Source organism: Zerene cesonia, chromosome 12, assembly GCF_012273895.1.
Source record: "Zerene cesonia ecotype Mississippi chromosome 12, Zerene_cesonia_1.1, whole genome shotgun sequence".
Lineage (NCBI taxonomy): Eukaryota > Metazoa > Arthropoda > Insecta > Lepidoptera > Pieridae > Zerene > Zerene cesonia.
In genome coordinates, this window is record NC_052113.1 from 4,900,585 (window position 1) to 4,920,953 (window position 20,369).

At 36.3% G+C, this 20,369-nt stretch overlaps 6 protein-coding genes across 9 annotated transcripts in view; 4 read left to right on the forward strand and 2 right to left on the reverse strand.

Moving 5' to 3' along the window:
• Positions 1 to 372, forward strand: part of LOC119830945 (acanthoscurrin-2-like) — an 823-nt gene extending 451 nt beyond the window's left edge. The window contains exons 3-4 of the mRNA XM_038354137.1: positions 5 to 138; positions 217 to 372. Coding sequence (XP_038210065.1) covers positions 5 to 138; positions 217 to 372 — 290 coding nt within the window. The remainder of the gene's footprint in view (positions 1 to 4; positions 139 to 216) is intronic.
• A 1,656-nt stretch (positions 373 to 2,028) lies between these two features.
• Positions 2,029 to 2,900, forward strand: LOC119830946 (glycine-rich protein 23-like). Its single transcript, XM_038354138.1, has 3 exons — positions 2,029 to 2,040; positions 2,121 to 2,474; positions 2,745 to 2,900. Exons 1-3 carry the CDS (start codon positions 2,029 to 2,031, stop codon positions 2,898 to 2,900), a joined length of 522 nt encoding a protein of 173 aa, XP_038210066.1.
• Positions 2,901 to 4,438: 1,538 nt separating this feature from the next.
• LOC119830947 (acanthoscurrin-2-like) lies at positions 4,439 to 5,169 on the reverse strand. The gene is made up of 3 exons (XM_038354139.1): positions 5,158 to 5,169; positions 4,676 to 5,035; positions 4,439 to 4,597 (listed from the first exon to the last, which is right to left on the reverse strand). The coding sequence occupies exons 1-3, from the start codon at positions 5,167 to 5,169 to the stop codon at positions 4,439 to 4,441; spliced, it is 531 nt and encodes a 176-aa protein (XP_038210067.1).
• Positions 5,170 to 6,861: 1,692 nt separating this feature from the next.
• Positions 6,862 to 7,670, forward strand: LOC119830948 (acanthoscurrin-2-like). Its single transcript, XM_038354140.1, has 3 exons — positions 6,862 to 6,873; positions 7,074 to 7,403; positions 7,512 to 7,670. Exons 1-3 carry the CDS (start codon positions 6,862 to 6,864, stop codon positions 7,668 to 7,670), a joined length of 501 nt encoding a protein of 166 aa, XP_038210068.1.
• Positions 7,671 to 10,488: 2,818 nt separating this feature from the next.
• On the forward strand, positions 10,489 to 11,426 carry LOC119830949 (acanthoscurrin-1-like). Its single transcript, XM_038354142.1, has 3 exons — positions 10,489 to 10,500; positions 10,577 to 10,972; positions 11,271 to 11,426. Exons 1-3 carry the CDS (start codon positions 10,489 to 10,491, stop codon positions 11,424 to 11,426), a joined length of 564 nt encoding a protein of 187 aa, XP_038210070.1.
• A 284-nt stretch (positions 11,427 to 11,710) lies between these two features.
• LOC119830646 (rho guanine nucleotide exchange factor 10) overlaps positions 11,711 to 20,369 on the reverse strand; it is a 35,310-nt gene continuing 26,651 nt past the window's right edge. For 3 of the 4 annotated variants that reach the window (XM_038353705.1, XM_038353707.1, XM_038353708.1), the window contains 9 exons: positions 19,749 to 19,908; positions 18,667 to 18,896; positions 18,281 to 18,403; positions 17,725 to 17,874; positions 17,146 to 17,344; positions 16,632 to 16,840; positions 16,096 to 16,353; positions 15,525 to 15,701; positions 11,711 to 14,814 (listed from right to left, as the gene is read on the reverse strand). In XM_038353705.1, the coding sequence (XP_038209633.1) occupies positions 13,186 to 14,814; positions 15,525 to 15,701; positions 16,096 to 16,353; positions 16,632 to 16,840; positions 17,146 to 17,344; positions 17,725 to 17,874; positions 18,281 to 18,403; positions 18,667 to 18,896; positions 19,749 to 19,908 (3,135 nt within the window). In that variant the 3' untranslated portion in view covers positions 11,711 to 13,185. The remainder of the gene's footprint in view (positions 14,815 to 15,524; positions 15,702 to 16,095; positions 16,354 to 16,631; positions 16,841 to 17,145; positions 17,345 to 17,724; positions 17,875 to 18,280; positions 18,404 to 18,666; positions 18,897 to 19,748; positions 19,909 to 20,369) is intronic. The other variant, XM_038353706.1, reaches the window with a different exon arrangement.

Sequence of the window (20,369 nt, forward strand, 5' to 3'; positions counted from 1 at the left end):
GGAGGATATGCTAACGGCGCCGGCTACGGTGGACAGCAGTTCGGTGCCGGTGCTAGTGGTGTTGGCAACCAGGGGTTCAATACAGCTGGCGTCAATGGTTTTCACAATCTGGGTGGCCACAACAATAGGGTATTATCTGTAAGTATATTATATCCACAATTAAATTAAGTGAGCCAAATAAGAAATAAGCAAATAACAATTGAAAATCTCTTACAGATAAACCAAGCGGACAGTTCTGGCTTCCACAACGTTGGCGGTGGATCTGCCTTGAACAATGGCGGGTACGCTGGCAACGGGTACAACGGATATCAAAATGGTGCCTCACAGTTCGGCAATGGCTTCGGTGCGGGTTCTCAAGGAATGATCATATAGATATTATCTTATTTAAATAGTACATGTGTAAATTTAAGTATTTATTTGAATAAATAATGAATAAATAAAATGTTATAATTAATTAGCATTTTGTTTTTTCCCTTCTAGATACTATAGTTGGTAGACATAAATGACAATAACATACAACCCCAATAAAAAGGAGAAAAATTTTATGTTGTATTTAATACTAGAATGCTGCATGAAGTTTTATATCGTGGAATTATATACCTACTTATCTAGCTAGACGGGTAATACAGTTATAATAGATAATGTTAACATTCCTAGTTAAATAGAATTAGAACTTGTTTATGTACAATTAGCATTACAAAAATATGATCAAATATGTCTTATATGAAAGCTATAATCAAAACATATTTAAGTCTATGCCAGTCTGATATGATAACACCTATTCAAAAACTACCCTAGACAATCTCGTTTCAAACTCATTTCCTTACTGCCGAACTGCTGAAACTTTAGTGTGGACTGGGCTGATTAAACTTATTAGGCTATTAGATATATATAACAATATCGTTAAGTATATAAAATACCTAACCAAGCAATTATCATTGAAATATACTTTAAAACCCTACTCTTTATTCTTAGAAAAGATGACAAAAGCATAATTTTTATTGTTTATTAATAGTCTAAACTCATATTATAAAGAAACATTTGTCTTTTCATACATATTATGATTGTAATGATTTCTCCTAAAACTATTGGATTGATTTAAAAAATTCTTTCACATAAAAAAGCTACATAAAGGTACTACGGGTTAAGCCGCAGCCGAATCAAAATATGAAACTTTTTACTCAATAAATTAATTCAAGCCTTCATCCTAAAACCTATATTATACAACAAGACTCGTAACGTATACAGACACTTCATGTCAGTGACAAATGATAAGGAATACCTACTACGTAGCTCGGGTTATTTTTGTATTTCATTGAAAAGGTATGAGACATCAAACTATTATATTATTTTCATTCTAATTGAATTTTTGTACAAAATTATATTCAGAATTATACGCTTGCATTTTTTGTGGTTTTCGTGACTAGATTAGTTAATACAATTAATTCGTTATTTGAGGGGTCTCTAAAGCTATTAATGTCTGAAAATTTTCAATGGATTACTAGTAACTAATACTTATTTTATATTAATAACGTAGGTAAATTACATTAAGTTGAATAAACAAACAACGTTAAATAATGACAACGAAAATTACATACATATTCCTTTTTTTGTTCAGGAATACGGTACTTATATCTTTAACACACAATATTATCTTGTATTTATTGTGTGTTATTATTGAAATAACATAGAATAAGAAATAAAAAAAATCATTTTTGAAAGTTGAAACAAAAAGGAAAATTCGCCTATTTTAAACTATTATTCAAATACACAAAAATAGAGAAATAGGGATACCCCTTTATAATGAGTTCTTCATTAATGCACCAGATAGATTTTAACTTTATTAAATTTGTTCGTAGAATCGTCCAAAAGGTTTTCCACAATGCTCATCAAACGTCACTATTTGACGTTATTTAATAGTTTTTTAATTGATTTGTACACGTACCTCCAAATTTTTCTACATATATATAAACGCAAGCTTTAATTTGATAGCCATTCAGGAGACTTCTTCCAATGCAAACTATCAATATGAATTGTATTGTGAGTAATTAAACATCATTTGTTTTAATTTTTTTACTTTACATTTGTCTATGATACTAACACATAATGCTTTTTTGCAGATTCTTCTGGCGATTTCGTGTGTTATAGCTGGCAATGCTCAGCCTTTAGGTATGGCCGGTATTGGCCTAGGTCTCGATGGGATAGGTCTCGGTGGAATGGGTACAGAACTAGGCGGTATGGGTACTGGTCTCGGGGGATTGGGAACGGGTCTGGGTACCGGTTTAGGAATAGGTGGTATGGAAGGTGGTCTTGGATACGGCTTGGGAGGAATTAGCGGTGGTTACACCAACGGTGATGGCTACGGTGGACAACAGCTTGGGGCCGGAGCCAGCGGAATTGGAAATCAGGGATACCAAACAGCCGGGGTCAATGGTTATCACAATATAGGCAGTCATAATAATAGAGTATTGTCTGTAAGTATCCCTACACTTTATTTGTCTGAAATTACAATACAATATTTTTGTATTATATAATGTTAAATAATGTTTAAATAAATGATATTAGTGATAGCTAGGAGGCTACAATTTATACATATAGTGATATAAGCCACATTTCACGCTAATTACCATTTCAATCTGATGGCAATTTTCTTTGACTACGCGGGCAAAATTAGGGGGAATTTAGCCGTCAGAGAAAGCTGGAAATCTTCATGTTATGTTGATTCTTCATGTCACCTTTTTTAGGTAAACCAAGTAGTTAATAATGGATTCCATAACGTGGGAGGAGGATCTGCTGTGAACAACGGTGGCTACGGCGGCAACGGTTTTAACGGATATCAAAATGGCGCTTCGCAATTTGGCAATGGTTTCGGTTCGGGTACTCAAGGAATGATTTTATAACCTATGTAGATGATCGCTCTGAAAATTATTTTAATAAAAGTTTATTTCTTTACCAAACCAAACTTTTGTGCTTTCTTTTCCTCGAATAAACATCACATGTAAATAACATTATCTATAAACAGTAATAAAAATTAAAATAAATAGTTTCATCCATGTTATATTATCACAAATCCCTATTAATATTTTAAATGAAATGATTAGATATGATGTTTGATGCAAAGATAGTGTGAAACCTGAGAATGAATATTGAATGAGTTTTCCCCCGAAAGGATTTTCGGAAACGGAAACTATACTTATTTATATATATTCTGTTGTTTATGCAGAAAGCTGTACTATCACATGAACTACTTTACACGTACTTTACAAAGACTTCAAAAAGAAGGAGGAGGTTATCAATTCTACTGTATATTTTTGTGTTTTAACAAACATTTAAAAACGACGAATGAAACAATCAATATCGGGTGAACCGATTTTATGATCCTTTTTTTATTTTATAGCTGGTGCCTGTCTGTATAGTCTAATTTTAATTTGGTCTAGTTCTGACAATTTGAGGGCCATTCTGCTTTTTGTTAATATTAATTATATTTTGAAGTTAGCAAAGTTATCACCTAAGTGTATGCATTTTTTTACAAATTGACATTATGGTATAGATATATTAATACATTAAGGGTATCTTGTGAGGAACAATTTGTATAAGTCGAAGTACGTCACTTGTTAATAATATATAAGCGAAGTAAAACTATGTACCTAATATATGTTTCTATGTTTAAATGATCTATCATTTACTATAATTGTGAAAATAGCTAATGCATTGTTCGCGTGGTTGTAACACTTTTAGAATCGAATTTTCGTTCCTTTCCTTATTATTATTTCTCTGTGGGGTCTTTATAGAACAGTTTGTTTATCTTCATTGGGAAAAATGGACATACTCTACTTGATAACAACAGTATTTAAGTCAAAAGGGTACAATATTTCATTTCGTTGATACTTTTTTGTTTGTCTGTCGAAAGACCAGCAGGCATTACTGAATTTCTTGTTGGGTTGGGAGCCATTAATTAAGAGTAGAAAAAGAAGAAGACTTTTTCGTTAGATTTTCGAATATTATTAATTAGAATTATCTCTGGATGCTGCAGTTTTATAAAGACCATATTTATGCCACTATATTATCATAATATCGTTTATCTGTGGCTGTCAAAAAAAAAACGGAAAAATTTAGGCGATACTATATTGTAATAGTAATATGTAATATTTCTCCTACATTCATCGTAGCTGTCCTTAAAAATAAAAAATATTCTAAATATAATCTTGCATAGTAAGTATTCCTTAAAATGTGTCAATTGCTTTATGTGTGACTCATGCATTGTGTCAGTGGGTAAGATTTCAAATATTTTATCATATTGATTTCCTGTATTATTAATTTATAGGATGTGTAAACCGAACGAGGAAGAGTAAAAAATAGCTTTGTTAACTGGTTTAAAAAATAATATCTTATTTCAATAATAATACAGTCTTAAAACAATGAAAATATAAAATACATATTATATCATCATTCCTGACTGAGAGCCCGCACCGAAGCCATTGCCGAACTGTGAGGCGCCATTTTGATATCCGTTGTACCCGTTGCCAGCGTACCCGCCATTGTTCAAGGCAGATCCACCGCCAACGTTGTGGAAGCCAGAACTGTCCGCTTGGTTTATCTGTAAGAGATTTTCAATTGTTATTTGCTTATTTCTTATTTGGCTCACTTAATTTAATTGTGGATATAATATACTTACAGATAATACCCTATTGTTGTGACCACCCAGATTGTGAAAACCATTCAGGCCAGCTGTGTTGAATCCTTGGTTGCCAACACCACTAGAGCCGGCACCGAACTGTTGTCCACCGTAGCCGGCGCCGTTAGCATATCCTCCGCTCATTCCCCCCAAACCCACACCCAGGCCGGTTCCCAGTCCAGTCATTCCCAAACCAGTACCCAGACCCATTCCCATCCCACCTAGACCGGCACCCATCCCCTCTATACCTGTTCTCATTCCACCCAGCCCCATTCCCATCCCGCCGAGACCAAGTCCCATACCACCCAAACCGAGAGGCTGAGCATTGATTGCTGCCACAAACGAAAGAGCGACTAGAACCTGAAATATAAAAAAAATCTAATAACTGTAGATAATAAAAGAAAGATTTAAAAGTAGTACTTGTAGTAGATAACGTCTTTGTAAATTACTCCTTATACTAAGTGTACAGTTAAAATACTTACGATGCACTTCATATTGATTGATAGTCAATGAACGTAGGGTTGTGAATGACTACAGACATTTGTGCTTCCGGCATTTATGGAACACCGATTGTATTTGGAGGCGTGTGTATTCTACGTATAAGTCGATTAAAAATGCATTTAATTTCGTGTCAGTGACGTTTACTGCACATTAAGGAAACCCTTAAGATTTGGAATTGTTTCTAATAATGACTGCGTCATTAGCTTATATATTTTCTACTATGGTAAATCTAATGACGAACGTAAGGGAAGGAAACTCAAATATTTCCAAACACTTCTTTTTCATAAGCTTTAAATTTACATAGGTATAAATTGTGTCAAATATTTAAATTTAAAGTCATATTAAAATTGATTTTCAATGAAAACAATTTATGTATTAATAAATTTTTTGCTACTCAATTATTATATATTACTTAAATTACTTCCACTTGTAGATTGTATTAAAAAATTACTCTTATTAGGTACAATTTTTTTTGTTTTCCCACAAAATTTAATCGATAATTAATTAGCGTTGCATCCATCAGTTATCTTATTTAACGGAGAGAAAAACCGTTTTATTACAAAATATTTCCGTATCAGCTGTGAGTGGAATCGTGTTATATCGGAAATTCAAATTGCCAAATGCCCAATTGATACCAGTCTAAGTATATCCGAGTAATTACTGCTGTTACCTATCTTTCATTGACGAAGTGAGATACTGAATAACGAGTAGATTTGATTGATCTGGAAGATCAAAAATGTTACCCTTTCACTATTCTACTACCCTAGATTAAATTGCACGCTCATAGAGCAAATAAACTCATCACATTATAAGAATTAAATCCTCACAGATGAGATTCGGTGGAAGTAATTTTAATTTTTTTTTTTTTTTTTTATGTCACAGTCGGCAATGGAGCTGGTGGGACGCCTGATGGTAAGCGCTACCACCGCCCATGAACATTTGTAGAGACGTAAAGTCGATTACAGACCTTACGCCTCTACAAATGGATTGCCGACTTTAAATTGGGAAGGGATTAAGAAAGGATTTGCGAGAGGAATAAAGGAAAGGACTGGGAAGGGGAAGGAAAAGGATATGGGCCTCCGGCTCCCCCACTCACCGAACGAAACACAGCAGAATGCTATTTCACGCCGGTCTTCTGTGGGGGTGTGGTACTTCCCCGGTGCGAGCTGGCCCAATTCGTGCCGAAGCATGCTCGACTACCACATATAAATATTGCTATACTGATTTTGCGGCTTTAATTTTTGAAATTTATTTGAAATTACAAACAGAAACGGGTGTTATAAACTTATAACTTGCTCAAATTGAGACCTTGTCCACTTCGGAAACATTGATAAGTAACACATTTAACATTTTAACAGTGAGTCAATTTATCAATGAAAAACTTCCATATTGCTAATCAAAATATTTTATGGAAAACATCAATAGATATTTTCCATAAAATATTTTGATTGAATATTTTGAGTTTATAAAAATGCGTCATTTATGTATTATTAATCCAATAATGACAAATGATGTACGTAAAAATCTCCCACGGGGTTTTCATAATGAAATCTGTTTAATGGATTTTTAATGGAACTATCCGTGCAATACAAACGCCTGCTAATAGATTTAAGTTTTCAATAAATAACGATAGCAAAGGTATCGATAGCTATTCACAAGAGCGCGTTCATTAACTAACAGTCAATATGAAGTGCATTGTAAGTATTTTTGTGTGATATTTTTGTAGTTGTAGTTAGTTGCAGTTTTTTTGTATAAAATAGAATTTAAAAAGAAGAGTAAATTATATATTTTATTTGTAAATGTTAATAGACATTAACGCTAGAACATAAAGTGAGTTAAAACGTTATTTATTTAACTCATCTAATCAATAAAATTACATAAATTTTGTCTATTTCAGGTTCTTGTCGCTCTTTCGTGTGTTGCAACAATCAATGCTCAGCCTCTGGGCATGGGTGGTATAGGACTCGGTCTCGGCGGGATGGGAATGGGGCTGGGTGGAATGGGAACAGGTATAGAGGGGATGGGTGCCGGTCTAGGTGGGGTGGGAATGGGTCTGGGTACTGGTTTGGGAATGACTGGACTGGGAACCGGCCTGGGTGTTGGTTTGGGGGGAATGAGCGGAGGATATGCAAACGGCGCCGGCTACGGTGGTCAGCAGTTCGGTGCCGGCGCTAGTGGTGTTGGCAACCAAGGATTCAACACGGCTGGCCTCAGTGGCTTTCACAATGTGGGTGGCCATAACAATAGGGTATTATCTGTAAGTATATTATATCCACAATTAAATTAAGTGAGCCAAATAAGAAATAAGCAAATAACAATTGAAAATCTCTTACAGATAAACCAAGCGGACAGTTCTGGCTTCCACAACGTTGGCGGTGGATCTGCCTTGAACAATGGCGGGTACGCTGGCAACGGGTACAACGGATATCAAAATGGCGCCTCACAATTCGGCAATGGCTTCGGTGCGGGCTCTCAGTCAGGAATGTTCATATAAGCGTTAATGCAGTTGTGTTATTGTTAGTGTAAATACTTTATTATCAAAATAGTTGATTAAAAAATATTTAAAGAAGTGAAACGATGTTTTTCTGTATATAATTTCATTGTAGGATACCAAGTGGAGCTTACAGTTGTACAAATAATACCAAATTTTCGGAAGAAGTATTTAAACTTTTTAACACGCTTTTATTAGCTTCACTTGTATGTTTGTATGTATGTATGTATGTATGTAACTCACACCCGTTTTTCTCCCACTTCCCGCGAACCGATTTCATTCAAACTTTGTACACTTATTTAAATATTACAATCATCATTGGTAACTTTCTATGAGAGTATAGTTATGAACTACAGCAAAATGCACCCCACGCTTTTTACTCTGAATTGAATCATTGTGTTAATAATTTAAATTTTATTATAATTTTGTTTTGAGGTGATTCATTATGATTGATTGTTTCATCTGTAACTATAGTTACATTAAACTCTTTGCCATCAAAAATTATTTTCTAGTTTTTAGTTCAATTTGCATTAAAAGCGTGTTTTTTTAGTTTTTTTAATTAAGTTTCCTAAAAAATGAGAATAATTTCACTGTATTTGTGTTTTGCTACTCTATGAAAACAAATATGGGTTTTCGATCAATTGTAGTGATTCATTTTGTGTATGATAGGAAATAGGTCATTATTACCTAATACTCGTTTTCACTCATGATATAGATAGAAGATGAGTAGCTAATAAAGTTTAGTAGTGTACACTTTAAACCAACACTTGTCACAATGTTATTTTATATGGCTGTAGATTACCCTACCTACTTTAATTAAATTATAAAATTTTTAAAGGGAATTGTGTTAAATATTTACCCCAAAATCTGCATTCATCTCAATATGTCATAATTTTGTTATGTCATCATCCTCATCGTTTATATCTTTTAGATAACTTTTGTATTGATATTTAGTTCCATATCCTTGGGAGGGTTGTAAAAGTGAAATTATCCCTCTTCTAAATTATTTCCCTTTATAATGCGTCGTCCAATTAGGCCAATGGTACTTCGAAAGAAAGTTTATTTAGAAAGACATAAATACTTAAAAATTGTACTACAATAATTTTAACACGTCAACCGAAAATTTCTATAATTTTGTAGTCCTCTTAATTAAAAGATTGACTTAAACGATCCAATAATGCTATTTTTTTTTAAAGTTTGTAAACCTATCAACTACTACCACCTACCTACTCTAGCCTCTCGCCACGGTTTGGCACGCCTGTCAAAAATAATTTAACGATATTGTCTAGTCCCATTTAAACAATATTAACCTAAGCACTTATGTAGTAGACAAATCATAGATGGAGTGAGAATGTTCAGGTGTCTTTGAGTTCATTGTGAAAAAAGATTGATTGCGACTGGAGATATTTTATGATATTATGAAGATTTTTTAAAATAATTACAAAAGTTTGTTCTTTTTTATGTAAGGGTTCTAAGACAAACGCGCTCAACTGTAATAAATATTTATTCCAATAAATAACTGAGCTATCTTAAAACCTATTAATATAACTTATCATTCCTGATTGGCCCGATCCAAGCCTGATTCCTTTTGTCCTTTTGCGTTGTCACCATTGCCAGCGTACCCGCCCTTGTTCGAGGCAGATACACCGTCAATGTGGTGGAAGCCAGAACTGTCCGCTTGGTTTATCTGTAATAGATTGTTTATTATTATAGACTTCTTTAGTAACTTTTATTTAAAACTTGTATTATTAATTAAAATACATTACTTACTGATAATACCATATTATTATGGTTACTCATATTGTGGATGTTATTAGCGCCAGCTGTTTGGTATCCCTGGTATCCAATACCACTGGCACCGTTATCAAACTTCTGTTCTCCGCAACCAGCGCCGTTAGCATGTCCTCCGCTCATTCCCATACCCGGGCTGGTTCCTGGGGCTAAGATTAGTTCCGATCCCAGCCAGACCCAATCCTATTCCGTCGTGGTCTCTCCGAGACCGAGACTGATATAACCGATTGGCATTGAACGGAACAACACTTAATTTGTCTTCATTAATCTGAAATCGTTTAAATTATTAGTAAGCAAACAACGTCATCATATTTATAAATTAACTAATAGCGAAACTCACAATATATGTGTCTATTGAAGATGAATGATACAAAATAATCTCCAATGTCCAAATTATAAAAGTTAATTCGAATGTGTGTCGCTAATGGCCTAATGGAGTCAATTAATGTATAATATCTACCATTTGCTGGGTTTTGGCAGCGATTAACGAATGTCATATTTTTTTCATAATACCAAGGGAATTCCTTATAATGAAAGGTGATGAATGATTACTAACAATTAGTGACTAATAATAAATATGCTTGATAACAACAAGATAATTCGTTTAATCTAAAAAATTGATTTCCGTGAAAAAACACCGTCAGCTTTACATTATTTAGTTGTTAAGCTTTACCGGCCTTCAGTACCCTGCAAGGGATATTTTTTGTCATACTTCACCTTAGTACTAGATTTAACTAGAGATCAAGCCCAGGTCTTCTTAGATAAATTCACGCGTTTACCACTAGAAAGTAAAATTCCGAGTAGCTATAATTTTCACATTGCATGGTTTCCCCCAAAAACTGTTAATGGTAATAGTAATTAATTACTCAGTATAATTGATACTTCTAGTATGCATCGAAGTTAAGGAATAACCCTTGAGAGTTAATACATTTTTAATTGTATGTATCCATTATCTTGCAATATATAAACGCGTTTTTAGTTTTTGACATCAATCAGACTTCAGCCTTAGACCGACATTATCCAAGCCAATATGAACAGCATTGTAAGTAGTTTTTACTTATTTTAAATATACAGGGTACATAACAACTGTGTATAATAAATTAATTAAAATATTTCAGGTAACTATCGTTTTATTGTGCGCTGCAGTGCTTAATGCGCAGCCCCTTGGATTAGGCGGTATGGGCCTGGGATTAGGCGAGTTGGGTACAGGTGGCATGGGTGTAGGTCTCGGCGGGGTGGGCATGGGTCTTGGTGGCTTGGGTACAGATCTCGGCGGGTTGGGTACAGGCCTCGGCGGGATGGGTACAGGTCTTGGCGCGATGGGTACAGGACTCGGCGGGATGGGAGTAGGACTCGCTGGCATGGGAGGAATGAGCGGTGGATATGCTAACGGAGCGGGCTACGGTGGACAACGGTTCGGTAGCGGTGCCAGTGGAATTGGAAATCAGGGATATCAAAGTTCAGGCATCGGTGGCTATCATAATGTTGGTGCTCATAACAATAGAGTATTATCCGTAAGTTTTATGCTATATCATAATAATAGAATAATCATTAAATATTCAAAAAATAGAGTAAAAGATTTTGATTCTTGTTCTTGCAAATCCAATATTAATTGTTTATTTATAACTATCTCATTTAATTAAAAGCACGCCTTCCTATCGGCTTTCATTACTGCAAATTAAATGCTTTAATATTTTTTCAATTTAATGCTAATACCACAGATAACATAATACTGAATGTTTAATACACACATATTGTCGTTGTTAATTGTATCATGTCCGTTAGTATTCAGTAACACAGCAATTTTTTCAGGTCAATCAAGTGGACAACTCCGGATTCCACAACATTGGTGGTGGATCAGCCTTGAACAATGGTGGCTTCGCCAACAATGGTTTCGGTGGATACCAAAACGGTGGGTCCTTAATGGGCAATGGATACGGCGCTGGCTCACAAGGAATGATGATTTGAAGTTGTCTGTGATTTTAGTTATTTTATTTACTTTATAGAAATAAATAACTATCGTTATTATTATTTTTTTGTTTACTTTTTTATATAAATTGCTTTTTCTCGGCAAAAGCTAAATTTATCCTATCTAGTATACATATTTAGAGATGGAAAGCCATGAAGATTATTACCATTTTCTATAGAAATATATCCATTTGCCACAAAACCAATGTCCGAAAAGAAATTGTTCTCTCTGCAGTAAACACTAAAATATTAATGTGATCATAGGAATTAAATAAAACAAGATGTACAGGTGTATACATATAAACTTAAAATTTATTTACACCTTAACACATACATTTTGTGACGGTTTGCATAAAAACAATTTATAACATGAGGTTCTGAGTAACATTCGAGACATATGTGAATACATTGCATAGAAAATATAAATATAAACTGATAATTTGTACGGTTTAACATATCTTATATAACGGGATGGAGTTTGGCACGGAATTTTTGCTTTTGGTATTTAACAATGAAATTATATTGGTATTTCTTTGGAAATTAGAAGATAATAGAAACAATTGTGCAAGTGTCTATATTATAAAAGATCATGAACATATTTTGATAGCAAAACTACAATAAATTTTCTATTGTGACTTTTATATATTTTACGATAATTTGTAAAGTAACTGATATTGGCGCAACAGATTAGAAAAAAACGGATAAAAGGTTTTTGTGCTCAGTCACAAATGAGTTTTGGAGTTTCGATCGTATTTGTCGTATATTTCGTCTTATTCGTTACGTAACTAATTATACAATTTAAACGCTTAATGTAAAATCAGTCTAATTCTTAAAGCGACATAATGTCTAACCATAAAGCTTAAACGAATGCCATAATCACACTGGAAAGTTCAGCAACGTAAGGCCACTAGTTTTCGTTAGTACGTCTACTATGGACTGTGTTCAAATATTATTTTTAAGTCTATAGAAATTTCTAGAATATAATTTATTTTATATTTTAAATTTCGAATTAAACATATTATATATTGTTGTTACAGAAAAATATTTCGGATATGTCGTCAATAATATTGGCATTTGTAATTTAGCTTTAATATTTCACAATAAATTTATATGCCATCTAGGTACATAATATTTATTTGTGTATGTCTGTACAAAATGAAAATAAACGATATCAAACAGACATCCATAGTAGATTAACAGATGATACTTAAACAATATAAAATGTTATTTTAACCAAGATTTACAATTATACTTTAAAAATTAACAATACAAAATTATATTATGTTAATATGGCTGTTTTAACATTTTGGAAATCAAGAGCTTAGATAAATTGAATGAATACAACATAACGTGAAACCGGTTTGCAAGAGGTACATACATTTTTCATAGAAAACACGAAATGCTTCACAATATTATATAACGTATCAATATAAAGATCACAAAAAATAATGCACCTGCGCGTATATAATCGAATAACTGTAAATATTATAACATTTTCTAACATTCAAACGACAACTTCGAAAAATAATTTAAAGCTTATCACAAACGCAATTACACTGTGTGTAATTAAATTTCTCATCAGCATTTGTATCAAACTGGAACTGAAGCCGCTTATTTGCCAAGCGTTAACAGTGAGGATATTAGATATATTACAATATATTAGACACCATAACGAATGTACACCTATCTACAACATGCACCTTTATTTACACTATATGACACCGAATATTTGATACGTTTAGAGATTCCTCCAGGGAGGTCACAAGCGCATCTCCCATAGTATAAGATGCGCGTCTTTGGGATTGGGATCGGCGGCAGGGGCCGGCCTCTCTGAAGCGTCAGCGGTTTGCCGCCAGTCCACGTAGCCACGCCCACCCATTATCGTCACTACGGACCTTCTCGACGCGCCATCGCCCACTATGTAATCTGCCCCTCGGAGACTTCTGACGGCATTTTTCTTGGGACCTCTAGCGTCATTCGCAGGAGCGGTCGCTGAATCGCTTCGTGATACGGAACGTTCTGAAGCGCTCGATTTGCCTGACGACGAATCGGGTGTGGAAGCGGCTAAGGGAGCTAAACTCGCTGCTCCTGACGCGCCTGAACTAGTTCGCGATACACCACGCAGTGCCATGGATTCTTCGCTTCCAGATGACGTGCATAGACTTGAAGCGCGTGAATCGACAGACCAGCTCGACAGATCTAGACTTCTAGGTCTTCCAGCACGCATGCGTAGCCTTCTATCTAGAGTGCTGACACGGAATGGGATAGCTGCTAATTCTGGGTCACTCCGCCGTAACGCTTCGCCGCCGGAGCCATTGACGTCACTTTCTCCGACACAGTCCTTTACAAACATTAGATCGCCAAATAGTCCATAAACATCACACGCGTTCAAATTAGCGCACTTAGGTAGAGTTTTGCTTAGACGCACGTCTCCAGGTTTCTTCCTTCTTATCACAGCTGATTGCACTCGCTGCGGTCTGTATGGACTCATTTCTTCTGATATCCGTCGTTCTAATTTGTGTTTTTCGGTGTCATCTTTGCTTTCCTCTTCTTTGAATTCGTTGGCCGTGTCGGCGAGTGCGCGTGCGTTCGATAAATTACGTCTAACAGTGTTGACATCAACATCTTTAGTCTCAGTGTTTAAGGGTAGCAGGAATGTAACGGGGCCAGCGTGAGCGTGGTAGGACACGGCAATGTGTCCACCAATGAGAGGCAGGCCTTCTAGTTTCGGTAACGGTACAGTAACACTAACCCCAGCCGTTGTACCGACCCATAGGAGGCCTTGAACAGCCAACAAGGCTGAAACGTGAGCTGGCTTGCTTCCTTCTCTAGCACCAATAGTTTTCGCCACATCAGCGGCTATGTCGATATTTTGTAAGTGCTCAAACGTTTCGGTATGATACAAGCTTACGTATGTCGATTCTGAGAAAGCCGCCCAGAGGCCGACGCCGGAATGCGCCAAATATTTCACTGATCTATCTCCCTCGCCCTTTAATTCTAAGATACGCATAATTTCAGCAGTCAAAGCGTTTATGGCGAACACTCGTTTCGCACACGTCGCGTAAATAATACCATCGACGGGTAATATACAATGTACAGGTTTGTCACCGAGTTCAATCGCTATAGGCTCCTGTAGGGCCCAGGAATCGTCATGATTTCTTCTAAAAACTGATATTCTACCGTTGGACAAACCGACGAACATGGAGTCGCAGTGGAATTTAATTTGCGTAACAGCAGCTATAGTGGGAACTTCGGTCAACTTCTCTTGCTTCTCCGGCTCGACGCCAGAGAATATGATGATTTTCTTGTCTTCAGTGCCTAGCCACACTGTGTCGCCGCACAGTGTGGTCACTTGTCTCATTCCTTTTGCATATTCAATTGATGTTACCTGAAATAATAATAGTAATTTTGTTATACCAAACCTTTTTTTATTGAACAGATTATTTACATTTTATTTATTATGAGATTTAAAAACACAATTAAGAATCAAACAAATAAAATATATATAAACAATATTGTTTAATTTCCTATTCTTAATGGAACATTTAATTTGAAACCAAATAACCTTTTTACGTAACACTGAATCATGATCATTTTAATTCATATATTAAAATGAAATGATGTTAAAACATTAAAAGAAAACAATAATTTATAACTCCTCGTAATCGAAGGATTACGAGGAGTTATAAATTTGGTTGATGTTTGTGAAGACAAACATCAACCAAAATGAAACAACTAAATCTGTCTCTCAAGTTTAATTTATTGTGTATGATGTAATTTTATTACAGGAAAAAAAAAACAGTTGAAATAATTTTGAACTTAGCAATACTAGGTTTACTTATTAACATTGTTAATGGCAAGCTATCTTATAAGCCAACCAATAACTGATGATTAATATGAGAAATTTTGAAAGAATAGAAAATGGCCGAGAGGCTAGGCGTTGCTACGGTTAGGCAAGAAACGCAGGTTCGAATCCTGCCTCGTGATAATTTTTTTTCTATTCTTTCAAAATTTCTCATTTATAAAGCATTTCAATGCTATAAAACTAAAAATTAAAAATGATGATTAATATGTTATAAAAAATGAGTCGTCACTAACCCTAGTATCCGGCAGGTCGAGCGTGACGAGCGTCTTGAGCGTGGCCGCCCTGTGCGTGAGCACGGCGAGGTGCGTGTGCTGCGCGCCGCCCGCGCACACCCACAGCAGCGAGCGCGCGCGCCGCCGCACGCCGCCGCCCGCGCACCCGCTCGACGTGTAGAAGCACCCGCACTTCACCTGACAACGGTTACCTTCTCTTGTACATTGAGAACGATTTTATTTAACTTTATACTATGGGTTTGTTTTTGATTATAACTGTATTTTTCAGTCAATTATATGATTATTATTTACACTTCACTCAATAAATACAATACTGTCTTATCAATCACATTAAATACTCGACCAACTTAGCCATCAACAAAAATTGTATAAACTTAAAAAATAACATGATTATAAAGGCGTTGTTAACTACGGTTTGGCATTAAGACGCGCGTTTGCATCCTGCCTCGTGAACAATTTTTTCCATTCTTTATTAATCACATTAAATTACCCACTTTTAATCTAAACCCGGCGCGACCACAGACAACTCAATTTTGTGCGCCTGCGCAGTCTTCAAAAACGAAAATGTTACCTCCGTCAAGTTGTTCGACGAGTAGACCGGCGCGGCGGTCACGTACAGCGGCATCTTGTGCGGCGGCGGCGTGGTGGCGGGCAGGCGCCACGCGGGGCAGTTGGCGCGCGCCTGCGCCAGCTGCGCCAGCCGCAGCTCCGTGGCCCACGCGCGCCTCGCGCCCGGCTCGTTCGCACGGAACGTTAGCGGCTCTTCGCGACCGCGGATCGTCAGTTGTAGACAGCAGGAATCGACCCACGCCATTTCGTCGTCTTTTTTCTGGAATTGTTGGATGTTAATTAGATATTGAGCTGACATACATATATGTAGATAACATAATATTCATAAAAATATTGGTTTTATTAAAAAATATTTTTATCAAAGTAATAAATAAATATTCTCAATAAGAGAGCTTAAATATGACTTTCTTATCCACCTTACTCACTGCAAATTCTTAAATAGCAAAAATTACTGTTACTACAATAAGCTGTCAGTTATATTGCAACATATCAATCCAGAATGAATTAAGTACAAAAACAAACCATTTATAGACGCACCTGTATACTCCTCTGTATATTCTGCAACAGTGCCCTAAACACTTCTGGGGCGACTTCCGAATAGGGTGTCTTTAACGAGGCGGCCAGGTCAGCCATCCTCGATACAGTTTCATAGTCGTGCATCAACGCGGACATCTCATTGCAAAGGGAGTCTCCAGTGGACGTGCTACTGCTCGAGTTTGAACGTAGGCTTCCGCTCCGGTTCATACCTGAAGATGCGAGTAAAATTGTTATTGACTGTATTTTCCAAAAAACACAGTAAGTGTATATTATTATTGCCATACACAGATAATAATATCGATAAAGCCGAAATCATATATTTTTATTTCCTCAGTTAAAGATTTACATTATTATTACATCGGGCTTGTGCCACCGCGAATTTATTTGTATCAGCGTGTCGAATTAGTTGTATTTATAAAGGTGTCCAGCACGTTGTGCACCATGTTTCTCTGATCTTAGTACACTATACCTGATACGGCCTATATACAAAGAGTATGTCTATGTGAGCGCTCACCCTGCGCGAGCACCCGGCTGAGCGTGGGCGAGGTGCCGGTGTCGAGCACGTCCACGTCCTGCACGGGGTGCGCCCACTTGAGGCCGAGCCGCTCCGCCTCCTCGCCGCCCGCGCCCACCGACACGCACACCACCAGGTCGTTGAGCAGCAGCAGCCGCCGCGGCTTGCACTTCGTCAGCGTGCCCGATTGGTTGAACTCCTGAGGAGAGGATTTATTATCTCATTGAGAGGAGTTTAAAAATTTATGCATGAAATTACCGGCTTCTATTAATTAAAACATTTAAAAAATTTAATTCGATTATAGGGACTACTATTCAAATAGATATTGCTACTCTTTTAAGCAAAAGCCATTACATACACATAAGTGATGTTTGTCAATTAAGTCAAATCCGCATTTAAATTGACCGAACTAAACTTAATTTATACGGAACACACCAGTTTTCAAATAAAAAAATAATCATCAAAATCCGTCCACCCAGTAATTAAGTAACGAAGCCGAAAAAAAAATCAGTCAAAGCATCCTCCTTTATTGAAGTCAGTTGAAAATACCTTCCTACTATGCAGTATGCACTAACTAACCAATTGCAACAAGTCGTCCTGCCGCAACAGGTGCCTGCGGTCCGCGCGCGAAGCGAGCAGCCGCGCGGCGCCGAAGCGGGCCGCGCCGCCCGCGCCGCCCGCGCCCGTCATGCCGCCGCGCGTCAGCCGCCGGAGCGCACCGCGGAACGCCTATTACAAATATATACACATGACACTTCATTTGATGAATATAAATAATTCTCAGTCATTGGTTGGCTGATTGGATAGCTTGTCTTTTACCATGTTAATAAATAAACCTAGTATTTCCAAGTTCAAAATCGCTTCAATGTACATATAAGGCTGAAATAATATATCGCTGTCGCCACTTTTTTTTAATAAAAAGAAAATTTTAAGAAAGCTATATACGTTTTACTAGCTTCAAGCCCGGGTTCCTCTCGGGTAGTTATTTGCCAAAATTGAAATAATAAAAACTATCCTAGATTTTAAGTTGGATCACACTGCACATGGTGTGCAGATTTGATTAAAGTCGATTGAGTAGTTCAGGAGTCCGTCGCGGATCAAAAACGTTACACGTAATAATTATAATAAGATTTACCTGCGTCCTCTCTGCGTCCCGTTTCCTCTCATTGAGGGCGTCGGCCAACGCCTCGAGTCGGGTGAGGGCGCGTTGTAAAGCAACACGGTCCACGTGGCCCGGAGGCGTATGTTTTAAGAGATCCTGAAGTAAAACAGAATAATAAATAATTGAATAATTTTTTTTTGTGAAATGTGTTTTTAAGCCAGGTTCATAAAGTAATTGCAATGAGCTGCACATGTTATTTTCAATATTAACGTTTTGTCAATAATATTAAAATAAATTAACAAAAAGAAATACCAACAACCCCGCAAATTGAATACAATGAGGTATAATGTATGCTTAAAGCTTAGAATCAAGCTACAATAATTAAAAACCCTTTAGAAAAACGTAGATTTAACCCTTACCTGTAAAAACATAATAAACTGCGGAAACCGTTGCACCGGTTTCACCATCAGCCCAAAGAAGGACAGTCTGTCATGCGCACTGATCTGTTTCACTTTGAAGAAGTCAGCCAGCGCCGACTTGCGTTTCGACTCCATCTTGGCCAGCTCCATTGCGACCGAGAAGTTGTTGATGAAATCCGAGTATACGTCGAGCACCACCGCTTTAGAAAACGCGTTCAGGAAGACCTCGCCTGGGAAGTTCGAAAGAACGATTCAGATAACAGTCAAAGTATAGGCCAAAGATATAAGACCCAAAATAGCTATGGTATTTCATTGAGTATTGGGGGAGGAACAGAAGTTTTATTCAGAAAATAACATAGAATATTAAATTTCTTAAAGTATTGATCCCCAAACTCAAACATATATTTATTGTCTCTCCAAAAGCTTTTTTGAATTATATACATGTATACATATAAATCATAATTTTAACATTTCCCACCGGTTCGGAAAGTAATTTCTACAGAGAAGAGCCAACAATACACTCTGTAGTTGCTCTTTTAAAATCATGTAAAATTTTACATAAAAGTTCTACACAGGTACTATAATTATACAGTATACATAATAATGATGACTGTCCTGTGATTCTTTAGCGACTATATTCCATGGATTATTAACTAATGCTATAGAATGCTGTGTGCACTAATACATTTTTAATTCAAAGCAAGATTAAATTTCATATCCTGCTTTTTTATAATCTCACCCAATGTATTAGGCCAATATGCGCTAAAACCTATGTATGTTAGCACAATTAATCAACGCTAATGTCTTAATAATCTCCATAGCAAAAGTTAACCTTGCTCAATTAGCAAACAAATCGCCAATCAATCAAATCATCAAAATCAAATTATCATAATTTACAACCGAACCGCGAACCACGACCACGTGTAATAACCACGACATTTTTACAATCCGTAACACATTAGAGAAATGCTTGCATAATGTCGTGTGAAAGTGAAACACTTCCCGCATCATCGTCGTTAAATATTAAAGAGTTAATTAGCGGGCAAGGCAATGATGTTTTATAAAACAAGATATCAGCATACCAATCTTTTCATCGCGGTCCCACGTTCTAGCGCAGTCGGCGAGCGCGGTGCGAAAGTGCAAGTGGCACTGCAGGATGTCCGGCAGCCTGTGAAACAACGTCTGTATCTTGCTGGCGTTTAAGATTGCTGGGCTGCTCTCTTCCAGTGGTTTCTTGTAGTCCTAGAATGTTTTAAGAACCAATGAATATTGGACTATTTTTTATTTTTTTATAACAGCGGGCAACCGAGCAAATGGGTCACATGAGGCAACGCCAGCTTTTGTGGAGCTGTTGCCGGCTTTCGAAGTCCTAGAACTTTGTCCTAGAAATTTGAATCATATTGAGCTGCTAATTGGGCAATTTACTTTATCAGTTTCTGTTGTTTTGGTGACATTGACAAATGAATATTTAATTGTGTTTGTGATTTTTTCATATAATTATTAATACAATTTTATACATCTTTATAGTAACGACAATATAGTCATAATCATAGTACACATTTAAAGAACTATAAGATAAGAGACAATACATTATATTCATAAATTCCCCAATTGCCACTTAAAGCATTGGATTTTGAAATATCCATGTTTTATTCTTGCAATTTTAAATATTAAACACTAGAGAAGATATAATTATGTATTCT

Excerpts from the sequence above, each read along its gene's own strand:
- LOC119830946 (XM_038354138.1), top strand. Across the intron at positions 2,475-2,744 it reads ATAATAATAGAGTATTGTCT|GTAAACCAAGTAGTTAATAA; the intron begins GTAAGTATCCCT and ends CACCTTTTTTAG.
- LOC119830947 (XM_038354139.1), bottom strand. Across the intron at positions 4,598-4,675 it reads ACAACAATAGGGTATTATCT|ATAAACCAAGCGGACAGTTC; the intron begins GTAAGTATATTA and ends AATCTCTTACAG.
- LOC119830948 (XM_038354140.1), top strand. Across the intron at positions 7,404-7,511 it reads GCCTCAGTGGCTTTCACAAT|ATAAACCAAGCGGACAGTTC; the intron begins GTGGGTGGCCAT and ends AATCTCTTACAG.
- LOC119830949 (XM_038354142.1), top strand. Across the intron at positions 10,973-11,270 it reads ATAACAATAGAGTATTATCC|GTCAATCAAGTGGACAACTC; the intron begins GTAAGTTTTATG and ends CAATTTTTTCAG.